The sequence below is a fragment of the Plecotus auritus genome, assembly GCF_963455305.1.
Source record: "Plecotus auritus genome assembly, chromosome: 14".
NCBI lineage: Eukaryota > Metazoa > Chordata > Mammalia > Chiroptera > Vespertilionidae > Plecotus > Plecotus auritus.
In genome coordinates, this window is record NC_137780.1 from 9,096,436 (window position 1) to 9,115,375 (window position 18,940).

General features: G+C 50.1%; 1 protein-coding gene across 2 annotated transcripts in view; it reads right to left on the minus strand.

The window, feature by feature from the left end:
• LYPLAL1 (lysophospholipase like 1) overlaps positions 1-18,940 on the minus strand; it is a 64,854-nt gene that overhangs the window by 16,856 nt on the left and 29,058 nt on the right. The window contains exons 4-5 of one of the 2 annotated variants that reach the window (XM_080651157.1): positions 16,764-16,879; positions 15,859-15,975 (exon numbers count right to left, since the gene is read on the minus strand). In XM_080651157.1, coding sequence (XP_080507283.1) covers positions 15,859-15,975; positions 16,764-16,879 — 233 coding nt within the window. Of the gene's footprint in view, positions 1-12,890; positions 15,976-16,763; positions 16,880-18,940 lie in introns of those variants that run through there. The other variant, XM_080651156.1, reaches the window with a different exon arrangement.

Sequence of the window (18,940 nt, forward strand, 5' to 3'; positions counted from 1 at the left end):
AACACAGATGGGGAGCTGAAGCGTGAGCACGGGCCAGCGGTGTGGCCATGCGGCCAGTAACCCGAACCACGGAGGTGAAGACCTCCGAGAGAGAGAACAGGAAAAACAGCCAGAGGAGGAGCCTCCACACGAAGGGACTCACAGGGAAGGAGCCACGGACCGAGCAGTCCTGGTCCCGAGAGACTAGCAAACCAGACCAGAAGGCATCAAAGTCCACATCCTGTAAGATGTCAAGTAAGATAAGGACTGTAATAGACGATGGGATTCAGAAATTGAAACTGGTAGAAACGATTTGTAATCTATAAAACTCTGACCAACATATTAGGCTTGCTGCTCTGGCCGAGCCTAATGAGAGCAACATCCCCACACTTCACGGTTGCAGGTTTGGTCCCCAGTCCGGGCACATACAGAATCAACCAGTGAATGCATAAATCCACAGAACGCAGATGTCTCTCACTCTCTGTCTCTCTCCCCCTTGCTCGCTCTCCCCCCCTTCCTTCCACTCTCCCCTCTCTTAAAATTAAAAATTAAAAAGAGCTTGGGCCTGCTGTTACAGTGAGGAGAGGAGAGGAGAGAGGCCTGGTGTTACAGTGAGGAGAGGAGAGGAGAGAGGCCTGGTGTTACAGTGAGGAGAGGAGAGGGGAGAGGCCTGGTGTTACAGTGAGGAGAGGAGAGGGGAGAGGCCTGGTGTTACAGTGAGGAGAGGAGAGGAGAGAGGCCTGGTGTTACAGTGAGGAGAGGGAGAGGCCTGGTGTTACAGTGAGGAGAGGGGAGGGGCCTGGTGTTACAGTGAGGAGAGGAGAGAGGCCTGGTGTTACAGTGAGGAGAGGAGAGGAGAGAGGCCTGGTGTTACAGTGAGGAGAGGAGAGGGGAGAGGCCTGGTGTTACAGTGAGGAGAGGAGAGGGGAGAGGCCTGGTGTTACAGTGAGGAGAGGAGAGGAGAGAGGCCTGGTGTTACAGTGAGGAGAGGGAGAGGCCTGGTGTTACACTGAGGAGAGGAGAGAGGCCTGGTGTTACAGTGAGGAGAGGGAGAGGCCTGGTGTTACAGTGAGGAGAGGGGAGGGGCCTGGTGTTACAGTGAGGAGAGGAGAGAGGCCTGGTGTTACAGTGAGGAGAGGAGAGGAGAGAGGCCTGGTGTTACAGTGAGGAGAGGAGAGGGGAGAGGCCTGGTGTTACAGTGAGGAGAGGAGAGGGGAGAGGCCTGGTGTTACAGTGAGGAGAGGAGAGGAGAGAGGCCTGGTGTTACAGTGAGGAGAGGGAGAGGCCTGGTGTTACAGTGAGGAGAGGGGAGGGGCCTGGTGTTACAGTGAGGAGAGGAGAGAGGCCTGGTGTTACAGTGAGGAGAGGAGAGAGGCCTGGTGTTACAGTGAGGAGAGGAGAGGAGAGAGGCCTGGTGTTACAGTGAGGAGAGGGAGAGGCCTGGTGTTACAGTGAGGAGAGGGGAGGGGCCTGGTGTTACAGTGAGGAGAGGAGAGGGGAGAGGCCTGGTGTTACAGTGAGGAGAGGAGAGGAGAGAGGCCTGGTGTTACAGTGAGGAGAGGAGAGGAGAGAGGCCTGGTGTTACACTGAGGAGAGGGAGAGGCCTGGTGTTACAGTGAGGAGAGGGGAGGGGCCTGGTGTTACAGTGAGGAGAGGAGAGAGGCCTGGTGTTACAGTGAGGAGAGGAGAGGAGAGAGGCCTGGTGTTACACTGAGGAGAGGGAGAGGCCTGGTGTTACAGTGAGGAGAGGAGAGGGGCCTGGTGTTACAGTGAGGAGAGGAGAGAGGCCTGGTGTTACAGTGAGGAGAGGAGAGGAGAGAGGCCTGGTGTTACACTGAGGAGAGGGAGAGGCCTGGTGTTACAGTGAGGAGAGGGGAGGGGCCTGGTGTTACACTGAGGAGAGGGAGAGGCCTGGTGTTACAGTGAGGAGAGGAGAGAGGCCTGGTGTTACACTGAGGAGAGGGAGAGGCCTGGTGTTACAGTGAGGAGAGGAGAGGGGCCTGGTGTTACAGTGAGGAGAGGAGAGAGGCCTGGTGTTACAGTGAGGAGAGGGGAGGGGCCTGGTGTTACAGTGAGGAGAGGAGAGGGGAGAGGCCTGGTGTTACACTGAGGAGAGGGAGAGGCCTGGTGTTACAGTGAGGAGAGGGGAGGGGCCTGGTGTTACACTGAGGAGAGGGAGAGGCCTGGTGTTACAGTGAGGAGAGGAGAGGGGCCTGGTGTTACACTGAGGAGAGGAGAGGAGAGAGGCCTGGTGTTACAGAGAGGAGAGGAGAGAGGCCTGGTGTTACAGTGAGGAGAGGAGAGAGGCCTGGTGTTACAGTGAGGAGAGGAGAGAGGCCTGGTGTTACAGTGAGGAGAGGAGAGGAGAGAGGCCTGGTGTTACAGTGAGGAGAGGAGAGGAGAGAGGCCTGGTGTTACAGTGAGGAGAGGAGAGGAGAGAGGCCTGGTGTTACAGTGAGGAGAGGAGAGGAGAGAGGCCTGGTGTTACAGTGAGGAGAGGAGAGGAGAGAGGCCTGGTGTTACAGAGAGGAGAGGAGAGAGGCCTGGTGTTACAGTGAGGAGAGGAGAGAGGCCTGGTGTTACAGTGAGGAGAGGAGAGGAGAGAGGCCTGGTGTTACAGTGAGGAGAGGAGAGGGGCCTGGTGTTACACTGAGGAGAGGAGAGAGGCCTGGTGTTACAGTGAGGAGAGGAGAGGAGAGAGGCCTGGTGTTACAGTGAGGAGAGGAGAGAGGCCTGGTGTTACACTGAGGAGAGGGAGAGGCCTGGTGTTACAGTGAGGAGAGGAGAGAGGCCTGGTGTTACAGAGAGGAGAGGAGAGAGGCCTGGTGTTACAGTGAGGAGAGGGGAGAGGCCTGGTGTTACACTGAGGAGAGGAGAGAGGCCTGGTGTTACAGTGAGGAGAGGAGAGAGGAGAGAGGCCTGGTGTTACAGTGAGGAGAGGAGAGGAGAGAGGCCTGGTGTTACAGAGAGGAGAGGAGAGAGGCCTGGTGTTACAGTGAGGAGAGGAGAGAGGAGAGAGGCCTGGTGTTACAGTGAGGAGAGGAGAGAGGCCTGGTGTTACAGAGAGGAGAGGAGAGAGGCCTGGTGTTACAGTGAGGAGAGGAGAGAGGAGAGGCCTGGTGTTACAGTGAGGAGAGGAGAGAGGCCTGGTGTTACAGTGAGGAGAGGAGAGAGGCCTGGTGTTACAGAGAGGAGAGGAGAGGAGAGAGGCCTGGTGTTACAGTGAGGAGAGGAGAGAGGCCTGGTGTTACAGTGAGGAGAGGAGAGAGGAGAGGCCTGGTGTTACAGTGAGGAGAGGAGAGGAGAGAGGCCTGGTGTTACAGAGAGGAGAGGAGAGAGGCCTGGTGTTACAGTGAGGAGAGGAGAGAGGAGAGGCCTGGTGTTACAGTGAGGAGAGGAGAGGAGAGAGGCCTGGTGTTACAGTGAGGAGAGGAGAGGAGAGAGGCCTGGTGTTACAGAGAGGAGAGGAGAGAGGCCTGGTGTTACAGAGAGGAGAGGAGAGAGGCCTGGTGTTACAGTGAGGAGAGGAGAGAGGAGAGAGGCCTGGTGTTACAGTGAGGAGAGGAGAGAGGAGAGAGGCCTGGTGTTACAGTGAGGAGAGGAGAGGAGAGAGGCCTGGTGTTACAGTGAGGAGAGGGGAGGAGAGAGGCCTGGTGTTACACTGAGGAGAGGAGAGAGGCCTGGTGTTACAGAGAGGAGAGGAGAGGGGCCTGGTGTTACAGTGAGGAGAGGAGAGAGGCCTGGTGTTACAGTGAGGAGAGGAGAGGAGAGAGGCCTGGTGTTACAGTGAGGAGAGGGGAGGAGAGAGGCCTGGTGTTACACTGAGGAGAGGAGAGAGGCCTGGTGTTACAGAGAGGAGAGGAGAGGGGCCTGGTGTTACAGTGAGGAGAGGAGAGAGGCCTGGTGTTACAGTGAGGAGAGGAGAGAGGAGAGGCCTGGTGTTACAGTGAGGAGAGGAGAGAGGCCTGGTGTTACAGTGAGGAGAGGAGAGAGGCCTGGTGTTACAGAGAGGAGAGGAGAGGAGAGAGGCCTGGTGTTACAGTGAGGAGAGGAGAGGAGAGAGGCCTGGTGTTACAGAGAGGAGAGGAGAGGAGAGAGGCCTGGTGTTACAGTGAGGAGAGGAGAGAGGCCTGGTGTTACAGTGAGGAGAGGAGAGGGGAGAGGCCTGGTGTTACAGTGAGGAGAGGAGAGGGGCCTGGTGTTACAGTGAGGAGAGGAGAGGGGAGAGGCCTGGTGTTACACTGAGGAGAGGAGAGAGGCCTGGTATTACAGTGAGGAGAGGGGAGAGGCCTGGTGTTACAGTGAGGAGAGGAGAGAGGCCTGGTGTTACAGTGAGGAGAGGAGAGGGGAGAGGCCTGGTGTTACACTGAGGTGAGGAGAGAGGCCTGGTGTTACAGTGAGGAGAGGAGAGAGGCCTGGTGTTACAGTGAGGAGAGGAGAGAGGCCTGGTGTTACAGTGAGGAGAGGAGAGAGGCCTGGTGTTACAGTGAGGAGAGGAGAGAGGCCTGGTGTTACAGTGAGGAGAGGAGAGAGGCCTGGTGTTACAGTGGGGAGAGGGGAGAGGCCTGGTGTTACAGTGAGGAGAGGGGAGAGGCCTGGTGTTACAGTGAGGAGAGGAGAGAGGCCTGGTGTTACAGTGAGGAGAGGAGAGAGGCCTGGTGTTACAGTGAGGAGAGGAGAGGAGAGAGGCCTGGTGTTACAGTGAGGAGAGGAGAGAGGCCTGGTGTTACAGTGAGGAGAGGAGAGAGGCCTGGTGTTACACTGAGGAGAGGGGAGAGGCCTGGTGTTACAGTGAGGAGAGGAGAGGAGAGAGGCCTGGTGTTACAGTGAGGAGAGGAGAGAGGCCTGGTGTTACAGTGAGGAGAGGGGAGGAGAGAGGCCTGGTGTTACACTAAGGAGAGGAGAGAGGCCTGGTGTTACAGTGAGGAGAGGAGAGAGGCCTGGTGTTACAGTGAGGAGAGGAGAGAGGCCTGGTGTTACAGTGAGGAGAGGAGAGAGGCCTGGTGTTACACTGAGGAGAGGAGAGAGGCCTGGTGTTACACTGAGGAGAGGAGAGAGGCCTGGTGTTACAGTGAGGAGAGGGGAGAGGCCTGGTGTTACAGTGAGGAGAGGAGAGAGGCCTGGTGTTACAGTGAGGAGAGGAGAGAGGAGAGAGGCCTGGTGTTACAGTGAGGAGAGGAGAGAGGAGAGGCCTGGTGTTACAGTGAGGAGAGGAGAGAGGCCTGGTGTTACACTGAGGAGAGGAGAGAGGCCTGGTGTTACACTGAGGAGAGGAGAGAGGCCTGGTGTTACAGTGAGGAGAGGAGAGAGGCCTGGTGTTACAGTGAGGAGAGGAGAGAGGCCTGGTGTTACACTGAGGAGAGGAGAGAGGCCTGGTGTTACACTGAGGAGAGGAGAGAGGCCTGGTGTTACAGTGAGGAGAGGGGAGAGGCCTGGTGTTACAGTGAGGAGAGGAGAGAGGCCTGGTGTTACAGTGAGGAGAGGAGAGGAGAGAGGCCTGGTGTTACAGTGAGGAGAGGAGAGGAGAGAGGCCTGGTGTTACAGTGAGGAGAGGAGAGGAGAGAGGCCTGGTGTTACAGTGAGGAGAGGAGAGAGGAGAGGCCTGGTGTTACAGTGAGGAGAGGAGAGGAGAGAGGCCTGGTGTTACAGTGAGGAGAGGAGAGGAGAGAGGCCTGGTGTTACAGTGAGGAGAGGAGAGAGGAGAGGCCTGGTGTTACAGTGAGGAGAGGAGAGAGGCCTGGTGTTACACTGAGGAGAGGAGAGGAGAGAGGCCTGGTGTTACAGTGAGGAGAGGAGAGGAGAGAGGCCTGGTGTTACAGTGAGGAGAGGAGAGAGGCCTGGTGTTACAGTGAGGAGAGAGGAGAGGCCTGGTGTTACAGTGAGGAGAGGAGAGAGGCCTGGTGTTACAGTGAGGAGAGGAGAGAGGAGAGGCCTGGTGTTACAGTGAGGAGAGGAGAGAGGCCTGGTGTTACAGTGAGGAGAGGAGAGAGGCCTGGTGTTACAGTGAGGAGAGGAGAGAGGCCTGGTGTTACAGTGAGGAGAGGAGAGAGGCCTGGTGTTACAGTGAGGAGAGGAGAGAGGCCTGGTGTTACAGTGAGGAGAGGAGAGAGGCCTGGTGTTACAGTGAGGAGAGGGGAGAGGCCTGGTGTTACAGTGAGGAGAGGAGAGAGGAGAGGCCTGGTGTTACAGTGAGGAGAGGAGAGAGGCCTGGTGTTACAGTGAGGAGAGGAGAGAGGAGAGGCCTGGTGTTACAGTGAGGAGAGGAGAGAGGTGAGGCCTGGTGTTACACTGAGGAGAGGAGAGGAGAGAGGCCTGGTGTTACAGTGAGGAGAGGAGAGGAGAGAGGCCTGGTGTTACAGTGAGGAGAGGAGAGAGGCCTGGTGTTACAGTGAGGAGAGGAGAGAGGAGAGGCCTGGTGTTACAGTGAGGAGAGGAGAGAGGCCTGGTGTTACACTGAGGAGAGGGAGAGGCCTGGTGTTACAGTGAGGAGAGGAGAGGAGAGAGGCCTGGTGTTACAGAGAGGAGAGGAGAGAGGCCTGGTGTTACAGTGAGGAGAGGAGAGAGGCCTGGTGTTACAGAGAGGAGAGGAGAGAGGCCTGGTGTTACAGTGAGGAGAGGAGAGAGGAGAGAGGCCTGGTGTTACAGTGAGGAGAGGAGAGGAGAGAGGCCTGGTGTTACAGTGAGGAGAGGAGAGAGGAGAGAGGCCTGGTGTTACAGTGAGGAGAGGAGAGAGGAGAGGCCTGGTGTTACAGTGAGGAGAGGAGAGAGGAGAGGCCTGGTGTTACAGTGAGGAGAGGAGAGAGGCCTGGTGTTACACTGAGGAGAGGAGAGAGGCCTGGTGTTACAGTGAGGAGAGGAGAGGAGAGAGGCCTGGTGTTACAGTGAGGAGAGGAGAGGAGAGAGGCCTGGTGTTACAGTGAGGAGAGGAGAGAGGAGAGAGGCCTGGTGTTACAGTGAGGAGAGGAGAGGAGAGAGGCCTGGTGTTACAGTGAGGAGAGGAGAGAGGAGAGGCCTGGTGTTACAGTGAGGAGAGGAGAGGAGAGAGGCCTGGTGTTACAGTGAGGAGAGGAGAGAGGAGAGGCCTGGTGTTACAGTGAGGAGAGGAGAGAGGAGAGGCCTGGTGTTACAGTGAGGAGAGGAGAGAGGCCTGGTGTTACACTGAGGAGAGGAGAGAGGCCTGGTGTTACAGTGAGGAGAGGAGAGAGGAGAGAGGCCTGGTGTTACAGTGAGGAGAGGAGAGGAGAGAGGCCTGGTGTTACAGAGAGGAGAGGAGAGAGGCCTGGTGTTACAGTGAGGAGAGGAGAGGAGAGAGGCCTGGTGTTACAGTGAGGAGAGGAGAGGAGAGAGGCCTGGTGTTACAGAGAGGAGAGGAGAGAGGCCTGGTGTTACAGTGAGGAGAGGAGAGAGGAGAGAGGCCTGGTGTTACAGTGAGGAGAGGAGAGAGGAGAGGCCTGGTGTTACAGTGAGGAGAGGAGAGGAGAGAGGCCTGGTGTTACAGTGAGGAGAGGAGAGAGGCCTGGTGTTACAGAGAGGAGAGGAGAGAGGCCTGGTGTTACAGTGAGGAGAGGAGAGGAGAGAGGCCTGGTGTTACAGTGAGGAGAGGAGAGGAGAGAGGCCTGGTGTTACAGTGAGGAGAGGAGAGAGGCCTGGTGTTACAGAGAGGAGAGGAGAGAGGCCTGGTGTTACAGTGAGGAGAGGAGAGGAGAGAGGCCTGGTGTTACAGTGAGGAGAGGAGAGAGGAGAGGCCTGGTGTTACAGTGAGGAGAGGAGAGGAGAGAGGCCTGGTGTTACAGTGAGGAGAGGAGAGAGGCCTGGTGTTACAGAGAGGAGAGGAGAGAGGCCTGGTGTTACAGTGAGGAGAGGAGAGAGGAGAGAGGCCTGGTGTTACAGTGAGGAGAGGAGAGAGGAGAGAGGCCTGGTGTTACAGTGAGGAGAGGAGAGAGGAGAGGCCTGGTGTTACAGTGAGGAGAGGAGAGGAGAGAGGCCTGGTGTTACAGTGAGGAGAGGGGAGGAGAGAGGCCTGGTGTTACACTGAGGAGAGGAGAGAGGCCTGGTGTTACAGAGAGGAGAGGAGAGAGGCCTGGTGTTACAGAGAGGAGAGGAGAGAGGCCTGGTGTTACAGAGAGGAGAGGAGAGAGGCCTGGTGTTACAGTGAGGAGAGGAGAGAGGAGAGGCCTGGTGTTACAGTGAGGAGAGGAGAGAGGCCTGGTGTTACAGTGAGGAGAGGAGAGAGGCCTGGTGTTACAGAGAGGAGAGGAGAGGAGAGAGGCCTGGTGTTACAGTGAGGAGAGGAGAGAGGCCTGGTGTTACAGTGAGGAGAGGAGAGAGGCCTGGTGTTACAGTGAGGAGAGGAGAGGGGAGAGGCCTGGTGTTACAGTGAGGAGAGGAGAGAGGCCTGGTGTTACAGTGAGGAGAGGAGAGAGGCCTGGTGTTACAGTGAGGAGAGGAGAGAGGCCTGGTGTTACAGTGGGGAGAGGGGAGAGGCCTGGTATTACAGTGAGGAGAGGAGAGAGGCCTGGTGTTACAGTGGGGAGAGAGGAGAGGCCTGGTGTTACAGTGAGGAGAGGAGAGAGGCCTGGTGTTACAGTGAGGAGAGGAGAGAGGCCTGGTGTTACAGTGAGGAGAGGAGAGAGGCCTGGTGTTACAGTGAGGAGAGGAGAGGAGAGAGGCCTGGTGTTACAGTGAGGAGAGGAGAGAGGCCTGGTGTTACAGTGGGGAGAGAGGAGAGGCCTGGTGTTACAGTGAGGAGAGGGGAGAGGCCTGGTGTTACAGTGAGGAGAGGAGAGAGGCCTGGTGTTACAGTGAGGAGAGGGGAGGAGAGAGGCCTGGTGTTACAGTGAGGAGAGGAGAGAGGAGAGGCCTGGTGTTACAGTGAGGAGAGGAGAGAGGCCTGGTGTTACAGTGAGGAGAGGAGAGAGGCCTGGTGTTACAGTGAGGAGAGGGGAGAGGCCTGGTGTTACAGTGAGGAGAGGAGAGAGGCCTGGTGTTACACTGAGGAGAGGAGAGAGGCCTGGTGTTACACTGAGGAGAGGAGAGAGGCCTGGTGTTACAGTGAGGAGAGGAGAGAGGCCTGGTGTTACAGTGGGGAGAGGAGAGAGGCCTGGTGTTACAGTGGGGAGAGGGGAGAGGCCTGGTGTTACAGTGAGGAGAGGGGAGAGGCCTGGTGTTACAGTGAGGAGAGGAGGAGAGAGGCCTGGTGTTACAGTGAGGAGAGGAGAGGAGAGAGGCCTGGTGTTACAGTGAGGAGAGGGGAGAGGCCTGGTGTTACAGTGAGGAGAGGAGAGAGGCCTGGTGTTACAGTGAGGAGAGGAGAGAGGCCTGGTGTTACAGTGGGGAGAGGGGAGAGGCCTGGTGTTACAGTGAGGAGAGGGGAGAGGCCTGGTGTTACAGTGAGGAGAGGAGGAGAGAGGCCTGGTGTTACACTGAGGAGAGGAGAGAGGCCTGGTGTTACAGTGAGGAGAGGAGAGAGGCCTGGTGTTACAGTGAGGAGAGGGGAGAGGCCTGGTGTTACAGTGAGGAGAGGAGGAGAGAGGCCTGCTGTTACAGTGAGGAGAGGAGAGAGGCCTGGTGTTACAGTGAGGAGAGGAGAGGAGAGAGGCCTGGTGTTACAGTGAGGAGAGGAGAGAGGCCTGGTGTTACAGTGAGGAGAGGAGAGAGGCCTGGTGTTACAGTGAGGAGAGGAGAGGAGAGAGGCCTGGTGTTACAGTGAGGAGAGGAGAGAGGCCTGGTGTTACAGTGAGGAGAGGAGAGAGGCCTGGTGTTACACTGAGGAGAGGAGAGAGGCCTGGTGTTACAGTGAGGAGAGGAGAGAGGCCTGGTGTTACAGTGAGGAGAGGAGAGAGGCCTGGTGTTACAGTGAGGAGAGGAGAGGAGAGAGGCCTGGTGTTACAGTGAGGAGAGGAGAGGAGAGAGGCCTGGTGTTACACTGAGGAGAGGAGAGAGGCCTGGTGTTACACTGAGGAGAGGAGAGAGGCCTGGTGTTACAGTGAGGAGAGGAGAGAGGCCTGGTGTTACAGTGAGGAGAGGAGAGAGGCCTGGTGTTACAGTGAGGAGAGGAGAGAGGCCTGGTGTTACAGTGAGGAGAGGAGAGAGGCCTGGTGTTACAGTGAGGAGAGGAGAGAGGCCTGGTGTTACAGTGAGGAGAGGAGAGAGGCCTGGTGTTACAGTGAGGAGAGGGGAGAGGCCTGGTGTTACAGTGAGGAGAGGAGAGGGGAGAGGCCTGGTGTTACAGTGAGGAGAGGGGAGAGGCCTGGTGTTACAGTGAGGAGAGGAGAGAGGCCTGGTGTTACAGTGAGGAGAGGAGAGAGGCCTGGTGTTACAGTGAGGAGAGGAGAGAGGCCTGGTGTTACAGTGAGGAGAGGAGAGGGGAGAGGCCTGGTGTTACAGTGAGGAGAGGGGAGAGGCCTGGTGTTACAGTGAGGAGAGGAGAGAGGCCTGGTGTTACAGTGAGGAGAGGAGAGAGGCCTGGTGTTACAGTGAGGAGAGGAGAGGAGAGAGGCCTGGTGTTACAGTGAGGAGAGGAGAGGAGAGAGGCCTGGTGTTACAGTGAGGAGAGGAGAGAGGCCTGGTGTTACACTGAGGAGAGGAGAGAGGCCTGGTGTTACAGTGAGGAGAGGAGAGAGGCCTGGTGTTACAGTGAGGAGAGGAGAGAGGCCTGGTGTTACAGTGAGGAGAGGAGAGAGGCCTGGTGTTACAGTGAGGAGAGGAGAGAGGCCTGGTGTTACAGTGAGGAGAGGAGAGAGGCCTGGTGTTACAGTGAGGAGAGGAGAGAGGCCTGGTGTTACAGTGAGGAGAGGAGAGGAGAGAGGCCTGGTGTTACAGTGAGGAGAGGAGAGAGGCCTGGTGTTACACTGAGGAGAGGAGAGGAGAGAGGCCTGGTGTTACAGAGAGGAGAGGGGAGAGGCCTGGTGTTACAGTGAGAGGGGAGAGGCCTGGTGTTACAGTGAGGAGAGGAGAGAGGCCTGGTGTTACACTGAGGAGAGGAGAGGAGAGAGGCCTGGTGTTACAGTGAGGAGAGGGGAGAGGCCTGGTGTTACAGTGAGGAGAGGAGAGAGGCCTGGTGTTACACTGAGGAGAGGAGAGGAGAGAGGCCTGGTGTTACAGTGAGGAGAGGGGAGAGGCCTGGTGTTACAGTGAGGAGAGGAGAGAGGCTGCTGTTACAGTGAGGAGAGGGAGAAACCGCTAACATTCCTTTAGATCAGTCGTTGCCAACCTTTTGGACCCCATGGACCCTCAGTGGGCGAGCGCTGCTTCAGAAAACAGAACAAAAGCAGCAGGAATATGAGATGCCTACAGAGGAAATAGTTGTGAATCTAAAAGGCTTGCAATTCAGTGACTTTCAGCCCCACTGTGTGAATGCTCCCCCTCGGGCGGGTGGCCCTGCGGGCAGTGTGAGCGGGGAGACTGCGTCCCCAGGAGCCAGTGCACACTTCACTCCCGGCCTGGGCTCCACGTGTGAAGGGCAATCTCTGAGTCCCTCCCGCAATTCTAATATTGTGATTCCGTGGCAAAAGTAAGACAATGCTAACCAGCTGTCCTGACTCTTGCCTGACATTTCACAGGATAATTAATAAACCTAAAAAAAAAAAAGCAATATTGGAAATTGATATAGTTTTCATTTGCTATTGAAAAATCGTGTTTTTAGACTTGAATTGAGATCATTGCTGTTGAACTGAAATTTTAAAAGAGAACCATTTATTTGCTTCCACCCATTACATGCCATGAACGTTGGTTTAACACTCCTCTTATGTCAGAGAAACTGGCTTAATCGTTAATGCCCAAGGGAAAGACTTCTGTCTTTCATGGACATCCCCACCCAATTTTTCAATTTCAGTAATTTTATTGGCAAAAGAGAGCATACCAAGACTTGCCAAAATTAATACGTCAATGAACTAATATGTCAAGTGTGTCTCTAGCTTCAATTGGACAAGCCAACAACTGACTAGAAAAAACTGAGATGGGAAGAAAGAGGGAAACAAAATGGAAACAGTGATTTTTAAAGTAGTACTATGCCCTTACAAGTAGGGAGTGAAGCACCAAAACGAAGAAACAATGATGAATTAGCTGCACTAACAAAAAATGAAGTAACAAGCTATTTTGAAATCACTGCTACAGGAATTTAAAATAGAATGCAAAAGAATCAAACTTTCTCATCACTTCCTAACAAAAAAAAAAAAAAAAAAAAAAGAGAAAGATCCCACAGGGTCTGAACTAAACTATTGGCAAAAACATAAGTCACTAATGGGCATTTTGCCCAAAATATGATTTCTTCAAAACAGGATGTCCACTATTCATCATAGAACCATTAATTCAATTCCTAATATAAAAATCACATATGGTTTTCACAACCCATTCAAAACAAAAGACCTAAATAAAATCACAAATGCAATGTACATAATTTAGGGTTAGTACGAAGAAAATATATCTTGAAATGTTTTACATTTTTATAAAAGTCCACTCAATATCTCCAAAGAAATTGCACCCTCACGTTGTAATGTACTCGAGGACTAGACAGGAAAGAATAGAGGCTTTGCAGGGCGATCAACAGAATCTGAGGGAAGACCATGGGAAGTGGTAGTGAGCATGTTGGCCAAACTGTATGGTCAACTGGGGAATCAATGGCTTTCCACCTTATTTCCTCTTCTTGAGGGAAAATTAGGGAGGCAACTGTATGAGCAAGGGGCCCAGGTCTTGCATGATTTGGAAAGAGGTAAAAGAGCTCAGGATAACTGAGAACGAATACACTCTCAGCCCAGTGGCTAGGGGACCAGAATTGGATTGAAGATTATATAAAATATTTAGAAATATATCCTACATACAGGTTAGTTAGTGGAGAAAGATTTGTAACTATTACATGCACACACCCCATCCTCTCTGGCAAAACGAGTAATACCTTAAATATGTTTAATTTTACATTTTATTAAAAGCATTTATTTACACATGCTATATACCTTGATCCTCACACAAAAATTTAACCAAGGAGTACACTGTAGCAGAAACTGAGATTTACCTGGAATATGTGATTATTAAGTGACAGGACAAGTATTCATAAAAAAAATAAATCTGGATTCCTTTCCCTTATACCAGTGGTCGGCAAACTGCGGCTCGCAAGCCGCGGTTTGCCGCTCTGTTGACTAATGAGTTTGCGACCACTGCTTTATACTGTATTTGGTTTGTATACACTCAACACATGTATATGTTACTCTTTGAACAAACTGTAGCCCTAAGGGTTTTAAAAACATGTGTGACTCACGTATACTCAATCCAATGCAAGAAGTTGAAGGTTATTAAAAGCTTAAGATAATGAAAACACTGCACAGAATGAATCTCTTTTAGATTTTTATCAAATTCTGTCTCTCTCCCCGTCCCTTCCTCTTTAAAGTTTATAACTTCAAATAAAAGAGAACAGAAGAAGCTCCTGCTTGGGACCAAGATGGAGAAGCAGGGACCAGATTTATTCGACCTGAAACAACTAACAAGCTGGGCCACATACATGATTCCAGATGTTGGGCTCCGGCAGCACAGGACAGCCATCCCTTATGAAGGAGAAACAAATGAGGTGAGCGCTGCAAAGGCCCAGAGCTTACAGGACAGACTGTCAGAGAGTGGCAGAGGGTCCCCTCCACACTTCAGCAAAGTATGGACCATCAGGTGTGTGCGAGGGCAGCAGGAGCCACCCGAAAGGAACCGTCAGTGGGGTTCACGGAGGGCCTGGGAAAGTGTAAGTTCCCATCAGCCAGAACGAAACCTCACACTGCAGCGAGCTTCAGCTCGAGTCCTCCAAGACGTGTGCCTGATAGTGGGTGGGACACAGTAAGTCCTGAGCAAAACTGCTCTGGTACCCTCTGAGAAGACAACAGTGTAAGATCTTCAAAGTAATGAAAGAAGAAAACCTCATTAACCTAGAATTCTATATAGCTTTTAAAAAGAAAAGAAAAATAACATTTTTTTAGACATGCAGAAGTTGAAAAAATTCAACAGCAGCAGAGACCTGCGCTACCATAAATGTTATCTACTATTTCAGGCAGAAGGAGAATGGCACCATGTGGAAATCTGAAAATACATTAAGGAATGAAGAGCAATGGAAAAGGTCAGTAAATAAGTGGGTAAATATGAAAGAGGAACAACATTACAATCTGTTTTTCAGACTTATTACAATGCTACAGCAATCAAGTCAGTGTGGTCTTAGCATGCAGACCGACAGTAAGTCCATGGAACACAAGAGAGTCCAGAAAGCACCCTCCATGTGCTTCAACAACTGAACTTTCAACACCGCTGCAAAAGGCCCGTCGGTGGAGAAATGACAGTCTTTCCAACAAATGGTGCTGGAGTAACTGGATATGCAAAAAATGACCCTTGATATTTACTCTTCCCATATATAGAAGCTTACTTGAAATTGACCACAGACTACATCTAAGATCTAAAGTTATAAAACTTCCAGTAGAAAATATAGGGAGAAAAATCTTAGTGACCTTGGCTTTCTTAAACATGACATTAAAAGCACATAATATAAATTAAAATATGAATAAACGTTTGTTCTTTGAATTACACTGGCAAGAAAAAAAAATGCAAGCCACAGACTAAATTTTGTAAAACACCTAACATAGCATTCATTTCCCCCCAAAAATAATTGATGTCTAGCAGGTACAGAAAATCTGTTACAGAGCATCAAGACAAGCAGCCTGATAAAAATGGGCAGAAGATTTGATTAGAGATATAACCAAAGAATTTATACAGATTACAAGTAGGCATATAAAACTGATTAATGTCATGAGGAGAATGCACCATGTGATACACCGACTAGATGGGTGAAATAGAAAAGACGGAGCATACCTGGGCTCCTAGGACTAGAGCAGCGGCTTCTTCTAACAGAGAGCGCTCTGCTGAGAATCAGGAGGCCTGCAGTCTAGGCCTGGCTCTCGAGGCTTCGGGAAGTCTTTCATCCTCCTACCCCTACTGTCAAATACCAATGACAGCTACTCAGTCTACTTTACCAAGCTCTTGTGATGGTCAAGGGAGACCCGGTGCAGCCACTTTGTAAACTTGGAATAAATGTTATTCTGTCAAAAGTTACATAGACATGAGTCACTCTGGAAAAGTAATTTAAAGAAAGAGATAGGAAAGATACATAATACCATGTTAGGTCTTTTCGTATTTCCTTATTGCCCTAAACTATTTTGAATTATTTAAAAATTTTTAATATTTACTTAAAAGGTCTACAAATACAGGATGTCCCCCCAAAATGTATACACACTCTGAATAAAGGCAGTGTTTATTAAAATACATTTCATTTTCAAAATGTAATAGAAATCAGCTGTTAAAGTGTGTGTACATTTTTGGGGGATACCCTGTACTTACAAAAAATGACTCTAAAAATAATTACAATTATTTGTCTAAACTAATGTTTACCATAATAACATTGTACTATTCTCTATGGTGCTAAGCATTATAATAACCAATAAGTTGGTAAACTGTTGATACTTCTTAATATTTTAATTATCATTAACCACATAATTTGGCAGTAAAAACCACTTTTCACGAAGGCATGATATATGTGTTAACAACTCAATCCTTTTTTAAAACATGTTTTTATTGATGAGAGAGAATCATTGATCGGCTGCCTCCTGCACGCCTCTTCCTGGGGATCAAGCCCACAACCTGGGCATGTGCCCTCACCGGAGTCGAGCCTCAATCCGGTTTGTGGGTTGACGCTCAACCACTGAGCCACAACAGCCAGGGCAACAAGTCAGTCTTGATTTACTCCTTTGGCTTCTCCATTTCTCCTGGCAGCTTTGCAAGAACCCATGCCTTCAGTTTCTCTAGCTCCCCTGTGCTTAGCTCATGGAAAAGCCCTGGGAAACTATGGAACTTGGTGCTCACCCCTAGAGACTGTAAGGTCGAGTTTGTCTCTTCCCCCCAAGAATGAAGGACGAGCTCGTCAGCAGTCCCGTGGCACTGGAATAGCTCGGGGAGCGCGCCATCACGCTTCTGAAGAGCCTAGAGGAGGACGGACCAGTGGAAAGGTTAAAGGACAGAATTCTTGCAATTCAGACAAAGAGGGGAAAACTCCAATTTTACCAAAGCTTTAATATTTAAAAGGAAAAAAGAGGTAGAGATGGTGCTGTCCCAGGTACCCACTGGTGGGCCTGGCACTTGGGCTGTTGTGTGTGACGTGTGACCTGCACTTACTCCACAGAGGGCTGTCTCAGAAACGGTCCATGCATTTCCCAAGGAGACTTGGGAAGACAGACCTCTTTGGAAAGGGAGGGACAATCGAGGGGAAACATACATTCTAGTTCTCATTTCTACGTCTGCCATTTCTGCCGTTGGTAATAAAGCTGCAACACTTTCACAGTCCTAAGGGGGACGCTGCTGTGAAACAGCTGTCAGCAATGCAATAGGTCGTTTTGATTCTGTTTGTGAAATAAGCAAACTTAGCTAGAATCATCTATAGGGTGTCCCTAAAAATGTACACACACCTTTACGAGCTGACAGTATTTTAATAAACACTGCTTTTATAATTATTCAAAGTGCGTGTACACATTTTTTTTGGAAACCCTGTATATGAAGGATCCACGTGTACCATAGAAGCGTTGTTTTTCTCCTTCCCCTTTGACACCTGCTTAACAATATTCTTCGTACAGGACATTTGATAAATTACTGGCTGGAATAAACCATATGACTAACTTGGCCTTGAACTGTTAATTATCAACTTTGTTTTAGTTTCAATGTGTGACTATTTCATGTATTTTCCTGTTGTTTTTATTTTTAAAGCTGGAACTTACCTGGTAAACAGCAGAGGTTTTATTCAGGAAACTGGAAAGAGCAAACACTCCTGCCACATCTTGATGATTTCTATATGCCACATGCATCGCCATGCACCCTCCCATGGAAAAGCCTCCTAGAAGAAGTAAGAGTTCACTCTCAGAAGCAGAACACGTGCAACAATACTTCACAACAAGATACATCTGTGCCAGTCTCCCTCCGATATTCTGTAAAAATAGATGAAGACAGACCTTGAAAGATGTGGCACTAAGTTAGTCTACTTCAGATCTCAGATAAAGACCAGCTCTGAGTCCCATCCATGTCATCACCGGGAAGGATATTTAATAATAAAAAAAGAGCTAGAATTGAACAAAGCAATCATGTTTATCAAGTAAAAAGATTTATAATTCAAAATATGAGTCATGGTGCATTTTTATACTTGTAAGCCCTCACAATGCCACTAGAATTAATCACATGCATCTTTTGCCAAGTTAGAAGCTATACTCCTAGTGCCTGCCACCAACAGCTGCTTATGACCTCTGAACTGGGAAAGATAATCAAAGACTGGGTGAGCTAGTTAAAACATTTTTGGATTACAGTATTATTTTGAAAACTGACTGACGATGGTATAATTGAAACACACACACATATATATGCAAACTTTAAAGAAGTTTAAAAAACAGTTTACTCATTTGACAAACCTCCTTGTCCTTTACGTGCCAAACACTGTGCTGCACACTGAAGAGACGCAGGTTAACATACACAAAGCTAGCACTCCCTTGGGCAGCACATGTGTGAAAATACATGGACCCTCATGTTGGACGGGGAAACAGAGACATCAGAATGGAGACACAGCGGAGAGGGATACCCAGCCTCAGGTTAGAGACTTGGTATGATATTCCCTGTCCTGAGTCAGAGTTATTTCATGAGAAATACAAAAAGTAAGCTACACACTTGTGGAAATAGGAAAATATACTGTGGTATAGAATTCAGAGCTTTTAATTTCCAGCCTCCTGCTTTATTTCAATTAACAAAGTATAAAGCTGAGCCCTTAGAGACTGTAAATGTGAATTTACTGCAATCTCCTTTAGAGATGAAGGGAGCTTTAGCCACAGGAGATTAGATGACCTGGGTAAGGCTGTACCCTTAATTTCAGCTGTAAAGCTAGGACTTGTGAAACCCAGATTCCTTGCTGATACTTATTAAAATAGAACAACTTCACTGAGGCAGGCTGGTAATATTATTCTGGACCCAGGATACAAATCTATGAGTAAAGATTACCAGCCTTGGGAAGTTCAGATTTTTAAAAAAGGCACAGTATGATACATATTACACCTGTGGTTTTCAGCAGAGAATCAGAAGGAAATAATAGGGTCTCACCAGTAGCAGCAGCTCACCATGGATGGGAACAACTTGAAAAGCTCTTTCAAAACCACTCCCAGATGCAGATACATCTAATTAGAGGCTCAGGAATAAGCCTGGTGGGGGAGTAGGAAGCATAAATATCTTAGAATTGTATGTAAACTCTGCATTTGTGCATCACATTTCAAAAAATGTTAAAAGCCCCGGGCATCATTATCTACGAATTTGTGCATTAAAACATCTTTGCCTTGTCCCATTAGAACATGAAGAGCTTACTGTATACAAGATTATTTCATTTCCAGTAAAATTAGCTGAACAAGAAGATCTCTAGGGTTTCCATCACATTTTAAAACATATTCTATAAATGCTTAATAAGCACTTGTAAAAGTTCAAACAGCAAGGACTTTCAAAATTTACGGTTATTATAATTACAGAACTTTACTTTCAGTTTGGGAATAAGACTCCATACCTCTCAGAATATACTTCTAGCCTTTCTTTAAAGTTCACAAAATTGATCTTAGCAAATGCTCACCTTCTACTTCCTTCTCTTCTGATCTCCCCACTTTTCACCATTTACTGACAAAATGAATTCAAAGTTGCTTATCAAACACATTGTTAACAATACAATTACATCTCTAAAATGAGGGGAAGATGAGAAGGGTTGGGGAGAGACCAGGAGGTCAAGAAGAACAAAAGAGAAAGGGAGGGGCAGCATAATTAGGGGTGGGACTGGACATTTAACTGCTTCCCTGTAGCAAGGCAATACTCCTTAACAGAAAAAAGCATACCAAGTTGTACTGGCAACTTTTCCTAGCACTGAATTACTGGGTGGGAT